Here is a 26,649-nt window from a genome sequence, read left to right on the forward strand (position 1 = left end):
AAGCCAGCCTCTGCAAACATGCTCTGTGAATCTGCACGACAGCCTCTGAGAAATACCTGGTCGATTTCCCCTTTCAACACAGGATCACAAATATTGGCTAATCGCTCTGGTCAAAACAGGCAACCATGTATACCACGAGTAGCAACTCTGTGTCAGCTGGAACTAAGCAGATGAGAATCCTGGACAAGAACTGAAAAGGAAAGTCTAAGTCAAGCCTTGGCAATCTTTGTACACTGCCATGCCAGGCTTTTTCTTCACCATGCTACAACTCAAATGTGCCAAGAGAAACCTGGCAGGAACTGGTAGAAGCTGTCTCTTGGACAGGCAGGAATCTGCCAGTCAGTGGTGTCTTGCTTCTACGCAAGCCAGTGGCTTTTGCTGAGTATAGAGCACAGGGAGAGTGAAAAATTGCAAACTGCTGCCTCCTGCACGAGTACCGCAAAACGCCATGCCCCACGCTCTACTCATGGTCTGACTGGACATCCACAGGTTGTTGATCCCTGATATAAAACACATATCCAGTAATAGATGCAAGAGAAGGCAAAAGAAGGTCATCATACTGAACAAGGCTGCACAACTGATGAGAATATTTGGATTTGAGTGATTGAACAATATCGCAGGGAACAGAGAGATCATGAATTGCAGAGCCAGCATCTTTCCAACTAATAAGACACCTTCCCAGATGAAACTGCTGATGCATCCAGGAAAGGAATAAGCTAAACACAAGAGAAGGACGCTTGGAAGGGCAAATGAGGTTCAAAGTCAGACAAGAGCATCCATAAAGAAAATGAATTTTCTGTTGCTTTATATGGATGCAAGGAGTCTGAATAACAAGCAGGAACAAATAAAGTCCTGACCGCCAGTAAGAATAAAAAGGAAACCTGATGTGATGAGTGTGTGACTGGACTTTAAAATCACTAGTTCAATGGTGTTCAGATGTGAAAGGGGAGCAATGGCTGCAAGGTACCCTACAAAGAAGGGAGGAAAAGGCTCACCTCTTCGGCAGTTACCAGCACCGCAGAAGAACTAAATATCGAGGGCAACTGGGCAGTAACTGGGTGTGGTTTAATGAGTGAAACCAAGGAGGAGGTTCTGGGAAGCATCAAGACAGGGAGCAGGGTACGTGACTCGATAGGCACATAAGGGGTGAAAAAAGGATGCAGGGTTACAAAGGAGACAGGAGAGGCACAGAAATTCTCATGCAGCAAGTAATTAGAGGGGATTAGTTTCCCAAAATCACAGGTGACAATTTATAACACAAAGTAACTATTTTGGACCTCATTAAAAGCAATAAAGCTGCAGTAATCACTGGACTGGAAGTCTTGATAGGAAAGGAAAAAAAAAAGAACAGACTTGCATTTAAATGTATCTAATTCTACTAATTCAATCAAGACTGCAAAATGTCTTGATTTAAATAATTGATTTTAACTTGAATGACGTTTGTACTTTTTAGTTATCATCTTAATGAAATATCAACATAATGAAAATAGGCATCACTTATGATCTTGATTTTTCACAAATACAACTCAGCAGAGGAAAAATTAAGGAATTTGCATATAGATGATCCACTTGTATTCACTCACAAAGTTTCAAAGTGCTTTTGGGATCAAAAAGGAAATAGTTACATAGTGGAGTTTGGAAAAGTATCTAAGGCAAATTAGAGATTTAATTCCCCTTGCAATCAATGGGGAGATATCAGAAAAAATTATTAAGCAATCTATATAAAAGCAACTACAGGAAAAAGAAAAAATGAAACAACACGGATGCATCAAGATCAAATTGTGTCAAACCAAAATAGCCTGGTGGAACTCAATAAAGACAAGTGCAAGAGCAGTGTACTCAGCGCAGGTGGAAAATAACTAGCTGGGCTGATGGACAAGAGAAAATAACCTAGGGGGTATGTTGGATCACAAATGAATATAAGTCAACAATACAATGGATGTGGGGGAAAAAAAAAAAAGGCAATTCAGACCATTTTAATAGAGTGCCATGTGGAAAATAGCATTACTTCAGTTTATACAATGCTGACAAGGCCACAGAGTACCGAGTCTGTGTACGGAGAGAAGTAAACATATCAGAGTACAGAGGAAAGCTGCAAAAATAAAGAGACTTGGCAACAATATGATCCACGAGAACAGATTAAAGGACCTTGTTCAGCCTAGAGGAAAGAAAATTGAAGGAGAACATAACACGCTTCCATCATTGACAACGGAGACAAGGGGATGGGTTATTCTGCACACTCTCTGGTGTGTAGCAAAGTATCTTATTTTGCCAGAGATGTAAGGTATCAAAAAAGCTTTTAAGTAAATTGGTTAACACTATCAGCTATGTAAGGAGGCTGGGTACCTTCTAAACTGAAAGATTTTAAAGAAAAATTAGAAACATCTTTGTCAGGGATGCTCTAGAGACACTTCATCTTGCCTCAAGGAGGAGGGGTGGACAGGAGAGTCTCCTAAGCTCTCAACCAGCTCTGCATTTCAATAAGGGAAGGTGCCTCAAAGGCCTGTTTTGTTGAACCTGAAAGTCTTCAGAGTCCTTCTAAGAGTCTCAACACTTCTGATACCCCGAAGCTTCATTTCAATATTTTTTGGAATGCTGGAAAAAATTTGGAAGATAAACATTTCTAACATAACATCAGGAGAGGGCAAAAAGTTGACTCAAGTAACTATCAATCAGCCAGACATCTACTCTGGACAAAATAAGGGACAACTCAATCAGACTTGATCTAGACAGGAACAAAATTAGTGACACTCAACACAATGTTATGGAAAAGAGGCCTTGCCAAACAAAGCTGCTTTCATTCTTAGATGAGATCCAAAATCAGGTTGACAAAGGTAACCGCTGCAATGCAACAGGCCAATTTTTGTTGAGCATGACATCTTGATTAAAAAACTACTACTCTACTATGTCAACAAAGCATACTAAATGGATTTTGAATTGGCCAAATGACAGACAACTAAAAGCAGTCATCTGTGGAAAATCACCGTCAACAAAGTTAGCTGTAACAGCGTTCTGCTAGGCTTGATATGGAGCCCGGTACAATTTAAGAGGTTCACTATGGATCTGAAAATTAATACAGTCACTGATGAGACTTGTGAATGGTCCTCTGGATGACAGATGAAGAGAACCTTGCTGACCAGACACAAAATTTTGGCTGAAAAGGCCACTCAAAGTAGATTTCAAGACAACCAAATGCAAGGTACTACATCCAGAAAAAATCTGAAAGCCAGAGACCCTGAAACACAATCTGAGCTACGGCCAGGCAACAAACTGCCCAACACTTCCCAGTTCACATGTTTAACATAGCCAAAAGAAAAGTTGAAAGATCACTCAGTTATTGAATTACGAGTTCCCTCCAACAGGAAAAATTATCAGGTATCAAAGCACCTTTTATTGTAGCCAAGAAAAGGCTTCTGGAAGCAATAGTCGGAAACTAATTCAAATTAGAACTCATTTTTTTTAACAGTAAGGGTAATTAATTGCTGAAAATATTTCAATAGAAGTAGTGGATTCTTCATGACTTGAGATCTTCAAACTAAGACTGACTGTCCTAGTAGAAGGTAAACAGTAGCCCAAAATCATTAATCATTAGGCTTCTTTTCAAGGGAAGATCAAAGGATCTGTGGTTTCAAGGAGGTCAGTTAATTAAGCCAAAGACTCTGGGAACTCTCTGCTAAGTCCATACAGAAAGCCACCAACACAGCATCTGAGCACTTCCCAGCAGCACACTAAGCAAATCAAACCCATCTCCTGGCCTCCACAGAGGGAGGAGCAGCACAGCACCTAATCCAACCTTGCTGTGCAATGTCAGCAAGAAACATCCACTCTCTGATTTTCCATGGTGAAAACACACACAGTAAGTCTATGCACAAGGATCTTGCAAGGCTTAACTCAGGGAGGTCTGCAAGAACCTTCCAAGAATCTTAGACAGAAGCAGGTCACTGCAGTAGAGCCAGCATCAGAAAGGAAAGGGGTGATCTTGGACCACCTTCACAGTGGTATCATGGGAGAGAGGGAGAAGACAACATGATTTGGGCTGGAAGCTTTGCTAAATGGCAATCCAAAAGCAACTAAGAGTTCTGGCAGGCTTATGCCTTTTCCTTAGAAGTTGTATTTAACACAAAATGAGGGCTTTGATTCACCAGCCAGCAGAAAGTCTTGACAATACCAATCTGCTGCAAAAGCTTAAAGCAATTTAAGACATTATTCCTTCGTGGTAACACTTACAATCACATATGTAAAAACAAACTCCAGGAATTAAGAAAGAAAAGCTGAAACTCATACGAAAACAGATGTGATACCACATTTACCTGCTGAAGGCTACAATATAAGTCTACTACTACAGGAGTAGCCAACTCAAAGTATCTTTACTCCACCTCCTATTTGTGTGTGAGTAACATACAGATAATGAAAAGACTTTTACGGAAATAAATATTTTATTGAGCTTCCACTTGAGATCGGTCCACATTCAAAAGACTCAGCTAGCCACTCAATTCAGCAGCTGGGACTCAAATACTACAGTAAAGAAAAAGAAACCATTTCTCAAAATTATAGCAATGCATTTTAAGTCTTCAAGAATTCTTTTGTGAATACAAGTCAAATAAAGAGCAAGCCTGAGCCTGAATCAGTTTTCCTTCCATTGGTTTCACCTCTCATTTGTGCCATAATAAGAGGCAAGAACGACCAACAGGAGAATGTTTAGATGACCTTGTTCTCATAGCCAAGTGACCACTCTGAATATAGCACTGGCTACTCTAGGATAAGAGTAATATGCACAGTAAGACTAATGTGATCTCCTCCTCTGAACAACCACAAGGCAAAACAGAAACTTATTCTAGCTGCCTAGAACACACAATGTTGAACTTGAAAAACATGTGGAATGCTGCAGTTTTTGCAAAAGCCACTAAATGTCCCATTAAGTTATGACATGAAGGTCAATGGCCTCTTGGCTTGTATCAGAAACGGCGTGACCAGCAGGTCCAGGGAGGTTCTTCTCCCTCTGTACTCGGCACTGGTGAGACCGCTCCTCGAATACTGTGCTCAGTTCTGGGCCCCTGACCACAAGAAGGATGTTGAGGCTCTGGAGCGTGTCCAGAGAAGAGCGACAAAGCTGGTGAAGGGGCTGGAGAACAGGTCTTACGAGGAGCCACTTGAGAGAGCTGGGGTTGTTTAGCCTGGAGAAGAGACTTTATTGCTTTCTACAACTACCTGAAAGGAGGTTGTGAAGAGCAGGGAGCTGGCCTCTTCTCCCAAGTGACAGGGGACAGGACAAGAGGAAATGGCCTCAAGCTCCACCAAGGGAGGTTCAGGCTGGATATCAGAAAAAAAATTTTCACAGAAAGGGTCATTGGGCAGTGGAACAAGCTGCCCATGGAGGCGGCTGAGTCCCCATCCCTTAAGGTATTTAAAAGATGGGTAGATGGGGTGCTCAGGGACATGGTTTAGTGGCAGATAGGAATGGTTGGACTCTATGATCCTGGAGGTCTTTTCCAACCTGGTGACTCTATGACATTCACAGGGCACTGAAGAAATTTATTTGCAGAATAAACTACTACAGCATAAACATTCCTATGGGAACCTATTCCAAAGTGATTTCACTTAAAACACTCACAAGCTCAATTCAAAGTATGTTTCAATGGGGAAAAATCCTTAGAGCCCGCCTGCCTGTCTGTATTGACACTACATTAATCTTGGTTGAAAAATTATCAGCAACTGCAATGAGTGATCTTTCTTTGACCACCCAAATGTCCGGAGAACATCAATCGTAGAATCATATCATAGAATCATGGAATGGTTTGGGTTGGAAGGGACCTTAAAGATCATCCAGTTCCAATCCTCCTGCCATGGGCAGGGACGCCTTCCACTGGATCAGGTTGCTCAAAGTCTCATCCAACCTGGCCTTGAACACCTCCAGGAAGGGGGCATCTACAACTTCTCTGGGCAACTCTGTGCCAGTGTTTCACCACCCTCACAGTAAAAAAAGTCTTCCTAATGTCTAACCTAAATCTACCCTCTTTCAGTTTAAAACCATCACCTCTCATCCTTTCACTGCACTCCCTCACAAGAAGCCCCTTTCCAGGATTCATATAGGGCCCTTTTAAGTACTGGAAGGCTTCTGTAAGGTTTCAGTGCAGCCTACTCTTCTCTAGCCTAAACAAGCCCAGCTCTCTCAGCCTGTCCATGTATGGGAGGTCCTCCAGCCCCCTGATCATCTTCATGGCCTCCTCTGGTCTTGCTCTCACAGATCCATGTCCTTCTTGTGCTGAAGACTGCAGAACTGAACATAGCGCTCCAGGTGGGGTCTCACCAGAGCAGAGTAGAGGGGCAGAATCACCTCCCTCAACCTGCTGGTCACACTTCAGTTAGGGCCAAGTATCTCTAGAAACAGGTTAAGCCAAATATTACCCACCTATAAACAATGGGACATTTAAGCAAGTTGTTTTCCAGAGATCGCTTCCAACTCTGCCTTGTCAATAATACAAAACAAGGTGCCTCATGTAAAACGAAATATACACACACGTGCACACACATGTGCAGACTCAGAATGTCATCAAGCCCAAAACGTTGAAGAGGGTGACCCACAGAGCAGGAACAGACACATCTTGAGACTGCAGAGAGTCTTAGGAGTTTGCTATGAATAACCACACAAACCTCCCTGTCCATTAAAAAAAAATCAAGTTGTCATGTCCTATAAAATTCAAGCATAAAGAACTGAAAGGAAAATGGGGACAGAATTAGACTGTGCTCAAAACTTCTCACTAGTCTTCAGGATATATTTCCAACATCAAGATGATAAAATCCCCTCGTTATCAAATTTAGAGAGTTGGGTATCTAACACCAAAGAAAGCAAAAGCCCAAATACTGTGCTTTAATTCCTGCCAGATAAACTAAAGAGTCTGATGCCATAAAAGAGCCGGATCTTTTTGATTAAGTTCAACAGCAAATTAGAAGCAAGAAAAAAAACCCTGCAGAACACAAGATGTTATGGTCTATTTTAACTTTTGCTGCAGTCTGCAGTCTTTATCCATTTTATCAAAGAATTAGACATGCCTAGGAGGCACGATGGCATCTCTTCTTTTCTTGCCAGTTTAGTACTTTCTCCTCTCATAAAATACTCTAAGCCTGTCTTCAGTAATCCTCCCAAATCTCCTACCCTTGCTAAAACAAGGAAGGCAAAAATGTTCAGCCTACAAATATACTTCAGCATTAATCTTTCTATTGAGAAGGTTATAGCATGAAAGCTATGATAAATTCCATTTTTCTGCTCTGACTTTCAATTCTCCCACCTTCCAGTTTTCCCAGTGACCATTACACTCAAGGAGAGGAAGGAAAGACAGGGAAAAGCACAGCAGCATCTCCTGCAGAGGACAGGAATACATTTTTTCAGCTTGCACAAATACTACGACAATGACCTCCTGGTTTGCTGGTGGTTTGCTGGAGAACATAACAGGCTCAAGTTTTTCCTCTGAGAAAGCACACAGTCACTTGAAATTCCTTTGCAGTGCTCAGGATTTTCAGCACATCCATAGCAAACAAAACTCAGAGGAGCCTTTTAAACATTATTCAAGTCCCGCTCACACCTGAGGAAACCAATGCACCTCAGTCACCCTCAACAAAATCTTGTTCCCTACATGATTCTTTGAAACATAAAGTATTATGCAATGAAGATTATCATCATGACCACCACTTCCCTGCAGGGTTCCAAGAGGACAGAGGGAAGGTTTACTTCAACACAAGCATGATGAACCATGTCATCGACTTTCAGATTGAGAGGCAGCAGGAAAGAGATTTTGGAAAAATAGATAAATAACAAAACTCTTATTTGAGTGAAATTATACATTAAAAATCTATCCAGAATCTATTCACATTTGTGTATTCATGTTTCTGTCTGGATCCCAAGACCAAAAAAAAAAAGGTCTCGTTCTCAAAAGTTGTTTCATACTCAAGAGCTTCCACAAATTTCAGAAGATCTGAAAGCAAATGCTGGATAGACCTTAAGAGCTGGATCCTCCCTCACTGGGATCTTAATCACAGGTCTGGGATCCTTGTTTCAAACAACCATCACAAAAGGCACCGGTCTCTCAACAAAAGAAAAACATGAAAATTCACAACTCCTTCTGTTGCTACCAATTCAAGCCAACAGGTAAATTAACGTAAAACCCTACATGAAAACTATCCACCCGAGAAAGCACAACAATACAAAGCACATATCCTACACTTTGTTCCAAAATCAGCAAGACCAAGGAGCACTTCCTACTGATCTTTACATGAAGGCCATCAACCATCACCCACATAATCGTTCCAAGTTCTTCCCCACCTCCTCAAAACATCTCGTAGACTCCCTCCCACAGTCCCTCTCTCTTGGTTGGACAAAGGACCACGCATGCTCCAGCTGCATGTATCCCCATCAGCCAGCAAGATGTCATCGCCTGGAAGAATAATGGGAACTCTTATGAGCCCCATTCCCTGGGCAGAAGCACTGATTTTATTCTCTCCCCTGTGCCCAGCAGTCAATTTCTTCAAAAATTAAAAAAATAAATAAATAAAGCTAGATTGTCTTCTGCATCTATGACCCTTCAAAATCTGAATCAAAGTGCCAAAGGGAGTGCAGAATTACTGGTGGGCAGTCAATAAAGCAACCTATCATCCTTACTTCCTCAAGAAATCAAGTCGACACAAGTTTGCATAAATAAACATAGCCCTGCCTCTGACATTTTCCTCTCATATTTAGTGTTATTGATGTTTTAAACACAAAAATAAGAACAGAATTATTCAGCTGAGTGGAAGGAACAAGAAGGAAATACAATTTAGACACCTCCGGGAAACGGCATCCATTTGACTGGCAGGCAGTCGAGTCAGAAGGAAATAATTCTTGAAAATTTATTCCCAGTTCTAAAAAGCAATAGATTTAGAAGCAATATTTTTTAATTCAAAGAGTTAAAAAAAATTGTCAACAGGTAAAAAATGGATAGGTGGATTTTATTTATTGCCACTGAAACAAATATCTTCACCTATTTATTGAAGAGATGCCAGATGGCATACAAGAATCCAGTAACATCAGACAAGACTCACATTCAAAACTCTACAGCAAAACACTGTTTACGGAGTCTGGCAAAACACCATAGAATACGACGAGAACACTTTTCTCATTCAGTCATTTTGGGTTGAATATTTCTGTGGACTAAACATGATGATTTAAGGATCTTATGCAGCAAAACTGGGTCTAATTGATTAGAAAGATCACAGTACATTAAGAAATGAGATCAACATGAATAGTTACGAACCTCTCCTTCACAGCCGGCTTCTTCTCAAACGCACGACCTCACCCACAAATAAATCAAAGACTGTGCTGTACAAAAACTACCTCGTTTGCACTTTGACAGCAATGCAAGAGACGCTCCTCCCCGCGCACGCTGGCTAATAACACAGTTCTCTAGGGGATGCTTCAAATACTTCTTTGTCGTACCAGTGTTGGGAGGAGGAGATTGGCAGGACATCGCACGTCTCTCGCCTCGTGACAAGGGTCAACCCAGAGAGACGGTGCTCAACCCTCCACCGCTGGCCAAGAGAAAGCCAGCTAAACGGAGCACAGTCCAGCCGCACATCCGGGAGCACAAGGGGAGCGAATACAGGACCGAAACGCACAGCTAAGAACACTGCGGTTGGAGGAGCGACTTTATGAATTGCAGAGGAAACAGAAAGTACATGGAGCGCTCGTGCTGCGGAAAGGGAAATCAGGGGCCTCTGCAGATACAATCAAGCCCAAAAGGCACGACTGGAAGACAAATGAAGATCATAATCCACACTGAGGGAAAGAGTGAGCTCAGAAAGGAAGACAGAAAAGTCTTATTTCTCTTCTGACAGCCTCACCAACTGCTACCAACCACTTGAGAGCTGGAAATGAGCAGAGTTCCTAGGTGGGACCATGGAGGTTTCCAACTACCAGAGGAGAAAGGTCTGAAACGCTTTTATGCCAGAGGAAGCAGCAGAAAAATTCCCAGGTTTAAAAATAAGATTGAATTATGTTTATGCCACGGTCGCTGGCTTTCGTGGCAGGTAGGACGACTTGGCAACCCAGGAGCTTTATCTCAGATGTGAATGTTCTGCTTCCCAGAAAAGGATATCAGTGCCAATCTCACGGTGCTTGCCTTGGAAAACTTAACAAAAGAGGACACTAACCAGGATTAAACACATTTCCCTTGCCTAAGTGGCTGCATTTGCACCTACGCATCCAAACTGAGGTTTACAAGCTCTTCTAGACAGATCAGATAATTAAATTTAGATTCAATATAATTATCATTTTAACTATGCTTTCGGTTGAGGTACTGAAGGCCTTTCACAGAAACATTTCTCCAAAGCATTTTTGCTTGCCTGAGAGATGTTTTCAGGAGCAAAAAAAGCAGTATTACCTTTCTCTCTTTCCATGTTATCTGTGTGCTAGGCTACTGACCTAGGGAAGCACAAACGCTGTACTGCAAAGAAGGGGTTTAAAACAGCCTAAAGAGTTCATCTACTGCAATGCAGACTTATCACTGAATTTGTCAGAGAGATGAACGTTACCTAAGACCAGAAAGGACCTCTGCAATATGCTCTCCCTAAATGACCATCATTATTTCACATTAATTTTGACGCAATCCAAGTGTATCATTTAGGTCCCTCACTCCAAGCAATGTTTCCCATTACTGGACAAATTCAAAACAACTTGGTAACACACAGTCATTTTGCTTCTAATCCCTTTGTTCCAAGGGAGGAGGGTTATATATCTGTCACTCCAAAAAAAAAGTGTGTCTTTACTAACAGCCAGGAATTTTAATCAAACAAAGAGCATACAAAAAAAAGCCCATACATCTGACCAACAGCATCTGACGCACTTAGCGTGCACACATTGAACTGGAAGGCCATGGTAAGCACATCACTGGGTAGAGAGAAATTTCCTTCTGGAAAATGTAAATGCTTACTTTGGTAAAAAAAAAAGTTCAGCTACAGAGCCAGGTCAGTTGATATTTGTAACTTCTAGGACAAAAGTTACTCAGATTTAATACATATTTCATCCAAAAAATAAATTGCTAACTGCTATCCGCCCTTTTGATGACTACATACATGTAGCACGAATAAATATCCAGCCCATAGATGTTAGTTGGGATTTTTTTATGTACTCAACCATAAGGGTCAAGAGAATTCATGAAATGGTTAAAATTCAAAATCAGAAAGAATTAAAAAAATAAGCATTTGGCCTCCTAGTGCTAATTCCCTTTTTCCTTACATTGCTCAACATCGCTCCTCAACATGAGTTCTCATCAACAGCCCCTTCACAGTTAACATTTCATGAAATAATGCAGTTGATGCAATCAAGTCCAGCAAAATGTTTCCCTAAAGATGTTTCCATCCTTCACATTCCTTTAAGAAAGAGAAAAAGAGGAGCTCTAGCTTCCTCCATCGCTACTTAACAGCAAGAATAAACACGCTGCTGCCTGTTAAACCATCTCTTGATTAAAACATAAACAGAATCACTTGGGGTTTCCTTTTGGGTAGTATAACATGCCTTTGTCCAAGAGAGGGGAATAAAACCCTCAACCTGCTCATTTTTCTGCATTTGACAGCATTCTGTGCTAAATGAATGCCTTTTGAATGAAATTCAGCCAAGCCGTCACCTGAAGGTTTATCATCCTGATGTGCAGGGAGGGGAAAAAATTCCCCCCAATCCAACACAGCACAAAACCTTTCCCTGATATGAATATTTATTCCCTTCCCCTATTCCAAGGCTCTTCTGTTTTCCATAAAGCCAAGCACCTTTTGAGCATTATTAACCCACGACACAGTGATGGAGTTTGCCACCCTGGAACACACTGTGCCAACAGCAAAGTATGCAAGGAATCATCCCCCCGCTCCAAAAAAAAATAAGAAATCGCAGGAAAACAGACAGAAAACACTTTATGGAGGGGAAAGCACGGACTGCCTCACACAGCACAGCCTGGTTTGGGGGTGCAGCCCCAGAGGGGTCGGGATGGGGTGGTGACCCTAGGTTATCCCCCTGATCCCATCCATCCCATCCATCCCACCTCAGCCTGGTTTGGGGGTGCAGCCCCAGAGGGGTCAGGATGAGGTGGTGACACTAGCTCATCCCCCTGATCCCATCCCACCCACCTCATCCTATCCCATCCATCTCATCCCATCCTGTCCCATCCAATCCATCTCATCCCAGTTATCCCACCCCATCCCATCCAATCCCACCCCATCCCATCCCTCCCGTGCTGGGTGTCCGGCCGGTCCATTTCCCTTCTCCCAGACAGCTCCAACGGGGAAACTTGGCCCGGACCCGGCGGCTCCCGGGAGGGAATCGAGCCCGAGCGCCCCCGGGGATGGAGGAGGGACCGAACAACATCGGGATCGGGGCGGGGAGGGGGGGGACAGGGGGGACGACACCGGGATCGGGAGGGAATACTGGCCGGGGGGGGAGACAGAGGCGACGACACTGGGATCGGGAGGGGGACACCGGGAATGGGGTGGGGGGGCTGGGGAAGACGACACCGGGATAAGGGGGAGGGGGAGGGAACCGGGTTAACGGGGGGGGGACACTGGGATAAGGAAGGGGGGGGGACACCGGGTTAGGGGGAGGGGGGGACACCGGGTTAAGGGGAGGGGGGGGGAGACACCGGGATAAGGTGGGGGGGGACACCGGGTTAGGGGGAGGGGGGGACACCGGGATAAGGAAGGGGGGGGACACCGGGTTAAGGAGGGGGGGACACCGGGATAAGGGGGGGACACAACAGGCTGGCGGAGGCGGGGGGAGCAGCAGGCTTGAGGGGGTGGGATGTCGGGGTGTGGGGGTGACCGAGCTCAAGGGGGAACCCCGGGCTCGGGGAGGGAACGACGACACGGCGGTGCGAGGCTGGGGGGGGGGGGGGGTGACGAGGACGAGAGCGGGCTCGGCGGGGGGGGCACGGCGGGGACACACGCCGACACGCACCGAGCTGGCCCCGGGCTCCTCTCCCGCCCCGGGGGGACGCTCCCCGCAGCCACCACCGACCCCGCGGCTCCATCACCCCCCGCCCCTCCGGGTCGTCGTCGTCGCCGCGGTCCCCCCCCACCTGCAGCTGCTCAGGCGGCGGCGTCCCCCGTGCCGGTGCGGCGGCAAGTCCCCGCTCCCCCTCCTGCCTCTCCGCGCCTCCTGCGCTGCCCGCAGCCGCCAGCCGGAGGGGGAGGGGGCGGCGGCGGCGGCGGCGGGGGGAGCACCACCAGCGGGACCGTTACGGCCGCCGACGGGACTACCGCTCCCGGCGTGCCCCGCGCCCCGCCGCCGCGGCTAGGCGCCGGCAGCCCTGCGCGGGGCACGATGGGTAATGTAGTCCGCTTAGCGGGCGGGGAGGGAGACGGGGCCCGGGCGGCCGCGGGGCACGCCGGGAGGTGTAGTGCCGGCGCGCTGCCTGCTGGGAGCTGTAGTGCGGCGGGGCCCTGGGCGGGGAGGGCTGGCGGCAAGGCATGCCGGGAGTTGTAGTTCCATGGGGTGAGAGGGGTGGTTTGCGCGGGGAATGCCGGGAGTTGTAGTCCGCGCGGGGTGCGGGGAGGGGCGAGGAGGAGGGAGCGCTGCGAGCAGGCCTCGCCCCTTCCCCGCTGCGTCTCCAAATTCCCTCCCGGCTGCCCGGTTTTAGCGCGGGGAAGGTGTATTTTGGGGAAGTGCTGCCCTCTGGAAAGCAGCGCATCAAATTCCCTTGGGTCTTCGCCCCAGGACTAGTGGGGGAATCCTCCCGTGGGAGCCCTTCCACCCCTCTGCTCCGCCGCCCTCGTGAGGCCCCACCTGGAGTCCTGGGCCCAGTTCTGGGGTCCCCAGCGTAAGAAGGAGATGGAGCTGTTGGAACGGGTCCAGAGGAGGCAACAAGGATGATCCGAGGGCTGGAGCACCCCTGCTGTGAGGACAGGCTGAGGGAGTTGGGGTTGTTCAGCCCGGAGAAGAGAAGGCTCCGTGGAGACCTTATAGTGAACTTCCAGTACCCGAAGCTGGGGAAGGTTTTTTAGAAGGGCATGGAACAACAGGTCGAGGGGGGAATGGCTTTAAATTGGAAAGCAGAAGATTTAGACTGGACATAAGGAGAAATTTCTTCACGCTGAGGGCAGTGAGGCACTGGCACAGGTTGCCCGGGGAGCTGTGGATGCTCCATCCCTGGAGGCGTTCAAGGCCAGGTTGGTGGGACCTTGTGCATCCCGGCTTGGTGGGAAGCGTCCCTGCCCATGGTGGGTGGATGGAACTGGATGATTTTGAAGTTCCCTTCCAACCCAAACCTTTCTGTGATTCTACGACCTGACACCAGTGGGGAAGCATCCATCCTGGAGCCTCAGCGCACTCACTATTCTTTCAACTATTTTGTTTTTTGTGAAGATCCACACAGGTGATTTTGTTTCCTGAGCAGTCACAGAATTGCTAGGTTGGAAAAGACCTTTGAGATCACTGAGTCCAACCATACCTGTCCACTACTAAACCATATCCCTAAGCATCTCATCTACCCGGCTTGGCAATACCTCCGGGGATGGGGAATCGACCACCTCCCTGGGCAGCCTGTTTGATGCCAAACACCTCCCCGGGGATCCAGGGAATTGGGGTGGGGGTGTCCCAGGGGTGGCGAGGGTCAGACCTGAGCCACTCACTGCAGTTTCTCACCCCTCAGACGGGCTGGCATGCAGGGGAAGGGTGTTTTAAAACCATGGAACAAGGTTGTAGAGAGACTTCTAGGAAACCCAGTGGCAGGTAAAGGTAGAGCATACAGAAAGACAAGGAACTACTGGAAAGAGTCCAGAAGAGGCCATGGAGATGATGAGGGGACTGGAGCATCTCTCTTATGAGGAAGTGCTGAGAGACCTGGGTCTGTTCAGCCTTGAGAAAAGACTGAGAGGGGACCTTATCAATTCTTCTAGATATCTAAAGGGCATCTGTCAAGAGGATGGGACCAGACTCTTCTCAGTGGTGCCCACTGACAAGAGGCAACGGGTACAAATTGAAACAGAGGAATTTCCATCTGAACATGAGGAAAAACTTTACTTTGAGGGCACCAGAGCACTGAAACAGGCTGCCCAGAAAGGTTGTGAAATTTCCTCTGGAGATATTCAAAACCAGCCTGGACACGTTCCTCTGCAACCTGATATAGGTGAACCTGCTTTAGCAGAGGGGTTGAACTGGATGATCTCCAGAGGTCCCTTCCAACCCTGACCATTCTCTGTTTCTGTGAAACATGATTTCCTTGCATGTTTCTCCTGCAGAGTGGAGGATGCTGGCAGTGGGATGTGCTCGGCCCTGGTGATGCTGAGTGTTGTATGGTAAAAGGAGCTTCCATCAGATTTTAGCAGGCACTGTGAGGTTTTATCTCCCCCTACCCTGCAAGCCAGGTACCAACCCATCCCAGATGCAGATTTGTTAGTAAGAGAAAGAGAAATACCAGGGGGTCCTCACATGCAACTCTCCCCAGGTTCAAGGACAGGGACAGAGTGTCAACACCCCCAGACCTTCTGCCCATCTCCCTCCATAGCAAGAGATACTGGTTTCTTCTGTTGTGTCAGACAAGGGAAGAGTTTCAGAAATTCTTTGTTTCATATCCAAAACCCAAGTCTTTGGCTAGGATGAAGGAGAACTCCACTGAGAGTTCTTAATACCATGTGTCACACACCCCACAGAGCCACCACTCTGTGACAGCTTGTTGTTGTATCGACCCCTCGGGGGGAGACAAAGACAGAGTCGAGCTGGAGGAATAACAAACTGGAAGTTTCAAAGTCCATCTCTTTTACTGCACAGTACCCGATTGCTACAAAAAATTAGGGGAATCTGTGATTTAACTCCCCTGGATAAGGGGCCGAGTCTGTTCCCACGTTGCATCCCCTCCCTTCTGTCCCCCACGCAGCTTTGCTACCTGGAAATAACCTTCTGCCTCCTCAGGTCAGCTTTTCCACCCAGTGTGCCCCAAATTTGTCCCAGCCAGCCAAAATAAACCTCAAATAACCCAGTTTACAAAAAACCCCATAGAATCATAGTATGGTTTGGGTTGGAAGGGACCTTAAAGATCATCCAGTTCCAATACCTCTGCCATGGAAAGGAACACCTTCCACTGGATCAGGATGCTCAAAGCCTCTTCCAATCTGGCTTTGACCACCTCCAGGGATGGGACATCCAAGACTCCTCTGGGCAACCTGTGCCTCACCACCCTCACAGGAAAAAATTTCATCCTGATATCTAATCTAAATCTCCCCTCTTTCAGCTTAAAACCATTCCTCCTCATCTTGTCACTACACTCCCTGATAAAGAGCCCCTCCCCAGCTTTCCTGAAGGCCCCTGTTTAAGTACAGGATGGCTGCTATAACATTTCCCCAGAGCTTTCTCTTCTCCAGGCTGAACAACCCTAACTCTCAGCCTCTCAACAATATACAAACCAAGCCCCCAAACACCACGCCAGCATAGTTTTCCTCCCCAGAGGAATACAGAGCAATTTGGGTATGTTTTAATGGGACCACATTGGGTTTGCAATCCCCAGTGCCTGCCATTTCAGCCTGTCCATCATAAACACATGGGCTACGTTGACGTTTGCTCCCGAGGGGGGGTATTTTTGCTCTTTGTTGTGGTTGCTGTTGTTTCTCTCCTGTCCTTCTTGGAATAAACTTGATGCCTTATCTGCTGGCTGACCGGGGGCTGCAGCCAAGCAGAACCCATTAGTGCAGCGCTATAGATTTTCAGCCCAATGAAAATCTGCTGCCATTTTAAATAGAGCATCTATTTATTTCACTCGGTGGCATGTCCTTTTGCTGTCAAGGAGACAAATTATTCCAGTCCTGTGGCAGAGCTCACAATAACAGGGCAGAAAAGCTTTGAGAACAATTTATACCAAACTGTGGCACACGTTTGCCTATGGAGGGAGAGCCTGGTAGTGGTGGACAGCCCAGAGTAAATCCAAATTTCAGCCCAAACCCCTTCCAAAGGGAACTTTTTCATTAATTCATTGCAGCACAAAGCATCTGGCCCGGCCCCTGATTTCCAAATGTGCATCTCTGAAATATTTAGCTTGACTGGGATGTTTTGTAGCCTGATAACCGGCATGGAGGGATGCACAAAGCTGTGTGAGCATGCCCCGTCTGATGGGGTGATTGCAATGTAACTCCTTTGTAATCAATCTGCGTGCTGCTGGATTAATTTAATTCCTTCTGCTGCTCACCATAGTAAAGCCAGCACGGGAGGGAGGGGATGTGGAAGGGCTTTACATTGAAAAGCCTACTGGAATAGATGAGGGGTTTTTGTATTAAAGGCTGCCAAATGCTTAATAAACATCTTTATTATCAGCCCAGCCTGGACTATAAATAACCTGACTTGTATTTTAAGCCGCATAACGCCAGCCCACCACCGGGGATTGCGCTCCCAAAGTTGTCTCCAGCCGACTGTTTCCAGCGTGCAAGTGGAACCACAGGAAATGTGCTGTTTCCTTCCCCAGGTGGCAAAAAAAAGGCTTTGGGAGAGTTTCTGGGCTCCCACCAAAGTCTTATCCAATAGAAACACATCCCTGCCCAGGCTGATATCCTACCTGCTGTGGGTAACACCTGCACGTTTGCCTGGGCACACCCCTACGTGTGTGTATGGAGAGATGCATCCGAAAAATATAGAGCTATTCCTTGCTGGCCCTTATTGTGTGGAAGAAGGGCAATGAGTAAGAGGGGCTGGGCAATTCTTAGCTCTTGATCTCCCCGAATAATTCAGTCTCCCATTTTCCCCACCGTTCTCTGACCCACGATTTCCAAATCTGCCTGGCAGAAGCTAGAGACCAAGGGTCACATCTCTGCTGGCTGCCAGACCGGGGCAGGGGTGCATCTGGGCTGTCTTTGACTTCTAATTTCCACATGCTTTTGCTCCATGGAGATTTGCAAAGCCTCCAATGTTTTGAGCCCTGATAACATGCAAGCAACAACTCCAGAAGCTTTTCCAACCCTGCAGCCTGTGAGCACATGCAACATGGGCCCATCTGTCTCCAGAGCTGACGATAGTTTTGCTCTTAACTCTGGCAGGAGCCAAGTCAGACTTCGATTTTACCCCAAAGGGTAATTTGCTCTACTCAGAATTCAATTCAGATGAGAACTTAGGTGCTTAAAATTTGGATTTATGCTCCTGCCAGCAGCGTGCCCCTTCTGCTTGCTCCAGCCATATCCCATTGTGGCATTAAGCCCCTCCTCAGACCCATTCCCAGCACTGGCTGGTGCTCTGCATTCTCCAAGCACCTTGTCTCCCCGTGTCCAGCTCTGGTCCCACCTGTGTGGGGCAGGAGACCCCCAGGGCTCCCATTTGGGCTGAGACCTCTGGAGGGCACCCAGGCTGCTGCCACCAGCACGTGGGTTGTTTATGGGCCCCCTCAGTATCCCAGTTTCTCCTGGCTGTGCGGCTGCTCCATCTCCAGATGAAAAAGGCGGCTCTGGGGAGAAAGAAGGGCTTGGAGCTGCTGGATCCCAGCTCTTCGGTGGGTCACACCTGGATCATAGAATGGTTTGGGTTGGAAGGGACCTTAAAGATCATTTAATTCCAACCCCGCTGCGATGGGCAGGGACACTTCCCACCTGACCAGGCTGCCCAAAGTCCCATCCAACCTGGCCTTGAACATCTCCAGGGATGGAGCATCCGCAGCTTCCCTGGGCAACCTGTGCCAGTGCCTCACTGCCCTCAGCGTGGAGAATTTCTTCCTGATCTCTAGTCTAAATCTTCCCCCCTCCAGCCTAAAGCCCTTCCCCCTCATCCTATCACTCCATGTCGTTGTAGCTTGATCAACCACGGGCATCGCCGGCGGCGGGCAGCTGCTTTTTTTTTTGCGGGGGGATAAATCGCTCTAAAGTGCCATTTTCTCCCTGGCTGGCGCTTGGGACTGTTCCTCGCAGCCGGACTACAGCTCCCGGCGGGCGGTGCGGGCGGGCGGCGGCGGAGCCGGGCGGCGGAGCCTGCCCGCAGCGGGGACCGCGCTCGCTCCGGTGAGGGGGGTCCCGGGAGAGGGGATGGGGTACCGGGGATGGGGATAACAGGGATGGGATACAGGCATTGGGGTATCAGGGATGGGGGTAACAGGGATGGGATACAGGGATTTGGGTACCAGGGATGGGGGTACCAAGGATGGGATACAGGGATTTGGGTACCAGGGATGGGGGTACCAAGGATGGGATACAGGGATTTGGGTACCAGGGATGGGGGTACCAAGGATGGGATACAGGGATTTGGGTACCAGGGATGGGGGTACCAAGGATGGGATTCAGGGATTTGGGTACCAGGAATAGTGATAACAGGAATTTGGGTACCAGGGATGGGGGAACCAAGGATGGGATACAGGGATTTGGGTACCAGGGATGGGGAGAAGGGGGATGGGATACAGGGATTTGGGTACCGGGGATGGGGAGAAGGGGGATGGGGATAAGAGGGATGGGATACAGGGATTTGGGTACCAGGGATGGGGGTACCAAGGATGGGATACAGGGATATGGGTAGCAGGGATGGGGGGTACTGGGATTTGGGTACTAGGAATGAGGGGTACCAGGGTTGAGATACAGGTATATGGGTAGCAGGGATGGGGATCCAGGGATTTGGGTACCAGAGGACTGGGGTATCAAAGATGGGGGTACTCAGGATGTGGATACCAGGGATGGGGGTACTGGGATTTGGGTACCAGAGGACTGAGGTAGCAAGGACAGGGTTTATTTGGGATGTGGATGGCAGGGATGGGGGTACTTGAGCTGGAGTTACCAAGATGTGGATACCAGGGATGAGGGCACTGGGATTTGGATACCAGAGAACTGGGGTAGCAAGGGTGGGGGTACTGAGGATGGGGATATCGGGCGATGGCAGTACTAGGGATGAGGGTACCAATGATTTAGGTACAGGGGATTTGGGTACCGGGAATGGGAGTACAGGGATTTGGATACTGGAGATGGAGATATCCAAGATGGGGGTACTGGGACAGGGGCACTAGGGGATGACAGTACTAAGGTTGTGGGTACTGGGGAAACAAAGGTACCAGGGGGTGCCTGTACTGAGGGACATTGATACCAGAGGGATGCAGAAAGGGGGTGGGGCAAGCTGTGGGTACAGAGGGAAAAAGATGCCAGGAGCTGCGGGTACCAGGAGTTGTGGGTACAGTAGGATAAGGGCACCAGGTATAGGTACCAGAGGCTGAAAATACAGGGGCCTGAGGGCACCACGAGGATGCCAAGTACTGAGGGACTGGAGTCCCAGGGGGATGCGAGCACCAGAGGGCAACAGTGCCAGGGGCTGCAGGTTGGCTGGGACTGCAGTTGGCTGGGGCTGCGGTTTCTGGGGGACACAGGTACCAGGGGAACGTGGTTACCGGAGGGACACAGACAGTGGGGGATGAGGCTACCAGGGTTGCAGACTCCAGAGATTCAGGTACCAAGACACAGAGGTACTGGGTTGGGGGGTCTGTGGGCTGGCACGGCCCCAGACCTGGAGGGAACCCAGCCAGGCAGTATAGGGGTGGTGAGTTCCCACCGTCAGAGTGCTGGGGTCCCTGTGTGATGGGCAGGGTGGAGGGTGCTGTGGCTGCGGAACAGCTCCTGCCTGGCCCTAGGGTGTTGGCTCTGCTCAGGGACCTGGGGAGCGATGACTTCATGGCGTTATTAAGGACTAATTTCCATCCAGGAAGGGAAAACAAGCGTGGCTGTCATTTGCCGTGGAAAGTTACCAGGGCTGTGAGGAGTTAGTGCCTGTTGTCATACATGGCCCGGATTTCTCCACTTACCTCCACAGGATGATAATCCCTAAATCCCAATGAGATTAAAGGCAGAAAGAAAGGTGCCTGGAGTTCCTCCTCCCTGCATTCGCAATGTTTCCCAGATGAGAAAATCCCACGTCTGTCAAACCCCGATTAACCTGTGCACTCAGTTCATTCCTCCTCTTCCCTCCCACAACCCACCAAAAAAAAAAGTGGGGGGGTGATGAGGGCAAATTCCCATCCCACTTTGCTCCTGGAGTCACAGGGAGGTGAGAGCTGCAGGCAACACAGGAGCTGCTATTTTAACTCTGTTATTTTTCCTGTGCCAGCAGGTCCGGAAAACCCTCCCGCAGCCATGGCACTGGTGAAGAGCGGCTGGCTTTGGCGGCAGAGTAAGTGCAACTCTTGACTTTCCCCCAAATCCCAGAGAGATTTTTGGCTGTGGGACGCAGGGAGGAGGGACAGGAGGGGCATGGGCCTCAACCCAGGTGGTTAATCCACGGCAGTGAGGATATCACAGCTCAGCCGCTCACAGATTTACGCAAGAGGAGAGAAGGGCCTTCTGCCATGAAAACAGACACACGGCTCCACATCCGAGGCTGGATCTGGTCCTGCACACACAGCGGGGCAGCACCAAGATGCCCTGATGGTTTTTTCAGCAGCTCTTTTTAATTTAAAGCCACCTGGTCACACTGCCTTGTATGCTCATGCCAGACATGGTGCCTGGCAGGATGCAGCTGCTCTTGCAGGGGGCAGTGGGATCCAGCTGCAAATTTAGGGGATGGCACTGGGTCCTGTGAGCATGCTGGCCGTATCACACCGGGGTCCTTCACCTTGTCTCCGTCCCACCAGGCTCCATCCTGCGCCGCTGGAAGAGAAATTGGTTCGTCCTCTACCTGGATGGCAGCTTGATTTACTACCATGATGAGACGCAGCGCGACATGGATGGCCGGATCCACATCAAATACAGCTGCCGGGATGTGAGGACTGGCCGTGAGTGCGGAGGTAAGCAAAGCCTGCCCTCCCCAAGCTCCCAGCCCCATCCCGTGCAGGGCTCTCAGGGTGGCTGTACCCATTTTAATCACTTCTCTGCGGGGCCAAAATGTGCTTGCGCACATCTAGAATACCCCCAGAAAGCCCAGGCAGTCTAACTCACTCCTTTCTAGCTCCCAGCCAGCACGACTGTCCCCAAGGAGATGCACACGGCATCTTTTCTTCCACAGCTTTTCCACAAGGAAGGAAGGAGAAACTCTCCTCCTGGTTTGTGCTTGTTCAAAACATAATCCCACGGCTCTGACTCATCCCTCGCCGTCTCGCACAAACAAGGAGAACAAAGCAGCAGCTCAGCCCAGCTCCAGCAGCCCACGGCTGCCGCACAAAGTGCCTTTCTTGGGCTATGAGCAGCAGCAGTGAAGCCGCGATGCCACGGTAGGAGCACAAGCCCAAAGGTTTCTCCTCACCAGAAGGTCCCAACCAACCTTTGAGGCCAGGGAAGGTGCAGGCATAAACCAGACTATTGAAATTAAGATTTTCTTCTTGCTTGTGATCCAACCCCAGCTGTGAGTGTCTTGTGCTTCAACAACGTTGGGGTGCCTGCTGCATTCTGGCAAATACACAGCAAGCACAGCTCAGCCAAGATTTTTGGCAATTTTCTGTCCTCCCACTTTCCTTTTGCCATGGGGGTGGAATTTTCTGCTCACTGGCTCCTTGCTCGTGTTGGCTTTTAACCTCCGAGATCCCAACCGTATCTGCAAGCAGAGACAGAGCCAAAATTAAACCCGAATTGTGAGCACCGTGTCCCAGCAGTTTTTTAACGGCTGCATCCGTTCGCACAAGGCAGGGCTGCTTGTGCCAGGGGTACCTGGGAGCCCGTGAGTGGACAGGGAGGGTCTCTGGGGCAGCCCTCTTGGTGAAGCCAGATCCTGCCCCTTCCATTTCCAGATGTGCAGCCGCCCGAGGGGAAGAGCCGCGAGTGCCTGCTGATGGTTGTGCTGCGGGATGGCTCCAAGACAACGCTGTGCGCCGAGAGCCAGGATGATGCCATGTAAGCTGAAATCCCACTGTGGCAGCACTGAAATCCCGCTCGGTGGCTTTTACAGCCAAAATATGCGAGCCTGGAGCGAGCCACAGTCAGGGGAGAGCCCCATCCCTCTCCCACCACATGGCTAACATCCCGCAGAGCCCCTGTTTTCACAAACCCTTTCATTCGCTCGCAGGGTGACAGGGACAGGTGGAGAGACTTGGTTCTCCCACTGAATAATTCAGAGCCTAAAGCAGCTATTTTTAAGCAGTCCATCTCCTGCATGGTGGGTTTCCCTCCTGGATGAACAATCACCTCTTGGCTGGACCAAGCATCACTGGGGGAGTCTTTTCATTGGTATTTGGTGAATTGTGAAAGCAAAGTCCTAATTAGCCTCAGGCCATGCCCAGCAGGAGGGAACACCCACTTTAGCACTGCTCCCCTTTTATTTATTTCTATGAAATATTTAAAAATTGCGTTTTATAAAAATGAAAATATTTAAAACACTAAATTCCATAAAAAATAAAATGTAGAGACTCTTCAGCTGAACTTGGATGGAGATGTTCAGCTGTGGCCAAGCCGAGCTTCAGCAACTGAGCTTGTCTCTAGTTGAAGGGAAATTTGTTCATTACTTTTTTCCCTGAATTAAATTCCATTTCCCTACCTGCTCCCATCTTAGCTGGGGCTGTTCCCATCCCTGTGGTGTTAGGCACCTCCCAGCACCATCCCATCCCCAGCCAGTGCTGGCTAATAGGGAATTAAGGATTAACGCCGGCCCCACGGCTTCACCCAGGTCACTGTGGGGAGGGAGGGGGACGTGTGTGCCCGGCTGAGCTGCAGTCTGTCCAGGCAGCCCCACGGGGACAACCCCCACCGCCTCAGCACACCCCAAAACAAGGTCCCTCTGCTTTTGTTTGCAGCGCTTGGAAGATGGCAGTACTGGAGGCTAAATCCACTCCGGTGAGGCTTCGTCCCCCAAAAGAGGGGAGAGGGGCACTGTGCCAGCACAGGGTCGGGCAGGTGTGGGTGGAGGTTACACCAACCAGATTACCCCCCTGGGGCTGATGCTGAGCTCAGGGTGGCCCCCCAGGACCCTGCACCCGTCGGGCAGCCTCGGGGCACAGGGAGTAAAGGTCCTGGAGCCAGAGGGGGAAGAAGGTGGCGAAGCGGTAGCGACAGAGCAGCCTGCTGGCAATGCCACCGACTGAAGGTGAAACAGCTGAGGGTGGCCCTATTCAGTGGGCTGGGGTGACAGGGGACACAGTTGAGGTGAATGGGGCAGAATTTAAGGTGGAGGGGGCATCATTAAGGTGACGGGGAACACTGTTACGGTGACAGGGGCCAAGGTAGAGGGAATGGGGACACCTTTGTATCAGAAACGGCGTGACCAGCAGGTCCAGGGAGGTTATTCTCCCTCTGTACTCGGCACTGGTGAGACCGCTCCTCGAATCCTGTGTTCAGTTCTGGGCCCCTCACCACAAGAAGGATGTTGAGGCTCTGGAGCGAGTCCAGAGAAGAGCAACAAAGCTGGTGAAGGGGCTGGAGAACAGGCCTTATGAGGAACGGCTGAGAGAGCTGGGGTTGTTTAGCCTGGAGAAGAGGAGGCTGAGGGGAGACCTCACTGCTCTCTACAACTACCTGAAAGGAGGTTGTGGAGAGGAGGGAGCTGGCCTCTTCTCCCAAGTGACAGGGGACAGGACAAGAGGGAATGGCCTCAAGCTCCACCAAGGGAGGTTCAGGCTGGATATTAGGAAAAAATTTTTCACAGAAAGGGTCATTGGGCATTGGAACAGGCTGCCCAGGGAGGCGGTTGAGTCCCCTTCTCTGGAGGTGTTTAAGGGATGGGTGGATGAGGCGCTGAGGGGCATGGTTTAGTGTTTGATAGGAATGGTTGGACTCGATGATCCAATGGGTCTTTTCCAACCTGGTGATTTTATGATTCTTTGATTCTATACGGAATGGGGACAGAGTTAAGGTGACAGGGACACAGTTCAGGTGACCTGAGCACAAGGGGGTGATTGGGATACTTAAGAAAGGCTGTGTGTCCCCCCCGCCATTTCGGACACTCTGCCCCCCACTTTCAGCAGTGCAGGGGAACCTAAGCAATTCAGGCCCCCATCAAACATGGGGAAAACAGGCAGGGCACCAGCACAGCCGCACCAGTGCCGGCCTCACGCTGCGCTCCTACCGCTACCAGGTGCACGTCTACGACCCCTACGATGACGATTACTACCAGACCGTGCCCCTTGACTCCCACCAGACCGCCTACATCAGCTCCGGCCACTACGGCCACCAGTACGGAGGTGGGTGGCCCCATCCAGAGGCAGAGGCTACATCCTGTTCCAACCCATCCCTCCTGGATGTTCATTTGATGCTTCCCCTTATTACCAGCCAGGGGATGCTTAATTTGGCCGGGGGGGCTCATGGTTCTCCCCTTGTCACACAGATCCTCCTCTAAGTGATGATTTTTGCACTTTGGGGATCAATGTCCAGCTCCAGAAGCCCCGGGGCTGAGACCTGGGAAACTCGGTGCACCAGAGCACATTGAGGATGGGGGCAGTTTGCTGCTGTGCATTGGGGTGGGGAGGGGACACCGCAGGGAGCCCTGGCCACACGGGGGACACGGGTGACAGCCAAAAACAGGGGGTACCCTCCATCCCAGGCCGATGACGCCCCTTGGGGGAAGCAATGCCCCTCCACTGGCATTAGGGGGTGCCAGGAGGATGGTGTCCTCTCATTCCCCATCCCCCCAGATCCAGAGCTCTCCCCTTTTTACCTTGCAGCTCCCGGCGTGACCCACGTTATTGTGCGTGAGGATCCCTACCGTGTCTCCGGGGACCAGATGGCCTTGGGACTGCTGGCCGGGGCCGCCACCGGCGCTGCCCTGGGCTCCTTCATGTGGATGCCGTGCTGGTTTTAGCAGCCTCTGGCTGTCCTCCTGCAGGATGACCCCCGGCACGGCCCCCTTTGCCTCCCCAGCCCGATCTCACTCAGCCCTGGCTTGATACCTGCCGTGAGCCACCTTCAACCTCCCAAACCCAGCCCGCTTGGCACCCTACACCTGAGGGACCAAAGCCCAACCCCAAATCCATCCCGTATCCTCCTCCCCGCCCCAGCTTCTGCATTAAATAACCCATCTGAGACCCCCAAAAATCCACCCCACAACTCCACAGTGTCTGATTCCCATCCACAAAAGGCCTGGGGAGCTGCCGCGGCCACCAGCAGCGGGGAGGGCGCAGATCCCCACCCCAAACCTCTGCAGGGAGCTGGATGCAGAAATACCTGGGGGTTTTGGACCAAGGGGGAGAGTGGGTGCGGCTCCAAGCGGCTCTTTTGGGAAGACGGCTGGGTTTTTGTGCAGCCTCAGCTTTGAAGCCCACAGCCCAGCTCCTCTATAAGGGTTTTTTGCTGGGGAGAAGGTCCAGCACCAGAGCTGGAGCAAGTGCTGATGCGAGAGGCCACCCCAGGGATGCTCAAGAGACAAGTCAGAGTGAAGATTAAGGGGGATTTACAGGATTTCCACTCCCTTCCAGACTTGCACCGGTCCCCTAGGCCTGGTCAAGCTGGAGAAATGGGGCCAAACCCCAGGGAATCATGGCTAAACCCCAGAGAACTGGGCTGGGAAGAGCCCTGGGAATATCACGGCTTCCCCAGCCAAGCGGCAGCCACTGTGGGAGGGACATGTAGCATCTCGAGATTCACCCTGATTTTTGGGAAGGGGGAGAATTCACCCAAGGACAAGGGCAGCTCTCCCTGAGGGCCAGGCAACCTTTCTGGCAGCCAAGCTGGGATCTTCAATACAGGGATTTGGGATTGAGGGGGGAACACGGTCCCTTCGGGCAGTCCTGAGGCCAGGAGACAAGGGAGAGCTCACCTTTTTGCCTGGCGTTGGGCAGCACCAGGCAG

The 26,649-nt window shown here is 49.7% G+C and overlaps 2 protein-coding genes across 9 annotated transcripts in view; one reads left to right on the forward strand and one right to left on the reverse strand.

The window, feature by feature from the left end:
• FAM168A (family with sequence similarity 168 member A) overlaps positions 1 to 13,272 on the reverse strand; it is a 212,331-nt gene extending 199,059 nt beyond the window's left edge. For 3 of the 7 annotated variants that reach the window (XM_069883370.1, XM_069883367.1, XM_069883369.1), the window contains exon 1: positions 13,089 to 13,270. The gene's annotated coding sequence lies outside the window, so the exon portion shown is untranslated. Of the gene's footprint in view, positions 1 to 9,284; positions 9,416 to 13,088 lie in introns of those variants that run through there. The other 4 variants (XM_069883373.1, XM_069883374.1, XM_069883368.1 and 1 more) reach the window with 4 other exon arrangements.
• A 5,643-nt stretch (positions 13,273 to 18,915) lies between these two features.
• PLEKHB1 (pleckstrin homology domain containing B1) lies at positions 18,916 to 26,589 on the forward strand. 2 transcript variants are annotated; one of them, XM_069883378.1, is made up of 7 exons: positions 18,916 to 18,975; positions 21,056 to 21,115; positions 21,576 to 21,728; positions 22,665 to 22,767; positions 23,664 to 23,703; positions 24,941 to 25,046; positions 25,527 to 26,589. In XM_069883378.1, the coding sequence occupies exons 2-7, from the start codon at positions 21,079 to 21,081 to the stop codon at positions 25,661 to 25,663; spliced, it is 576 nt and encodes a 191-aa protein (XP_069739479.1). In that variant the 5' UTR covers positions 18,916 to 18,975; positions 21,056 to 21,078; the 3' UTR covers positions 25,664 to 26,589. The 2 variants fall into 2 exon arrangements, with proteins under 2 accessions (XP_069739479.1, XP_069739480.1); XM_069883379.1 differs by having other exon boundaries at positions 18,925 to 18,975; positions 21,053 to 21,115.
• The last annotated feature ends 60 nt before the right edge of the window (positions 26,590 to 26,649 follow it).

This window comes from Phaenicophaeus curvirostris, chromosome 1 (assembly GCF_032191515.1).
Source record: "Phaenicophaeus curvirostris isolate KB17595 chromosome 1, BPBGC_Pcur_1.0, whole genome shotgun sequence".
NCBI lineage: Eukaryota > Metazoa > Chordata > Aves > Cuculiformes > Cuculidae > Phaenicophaeus > Phaenicophaeus curvirostris.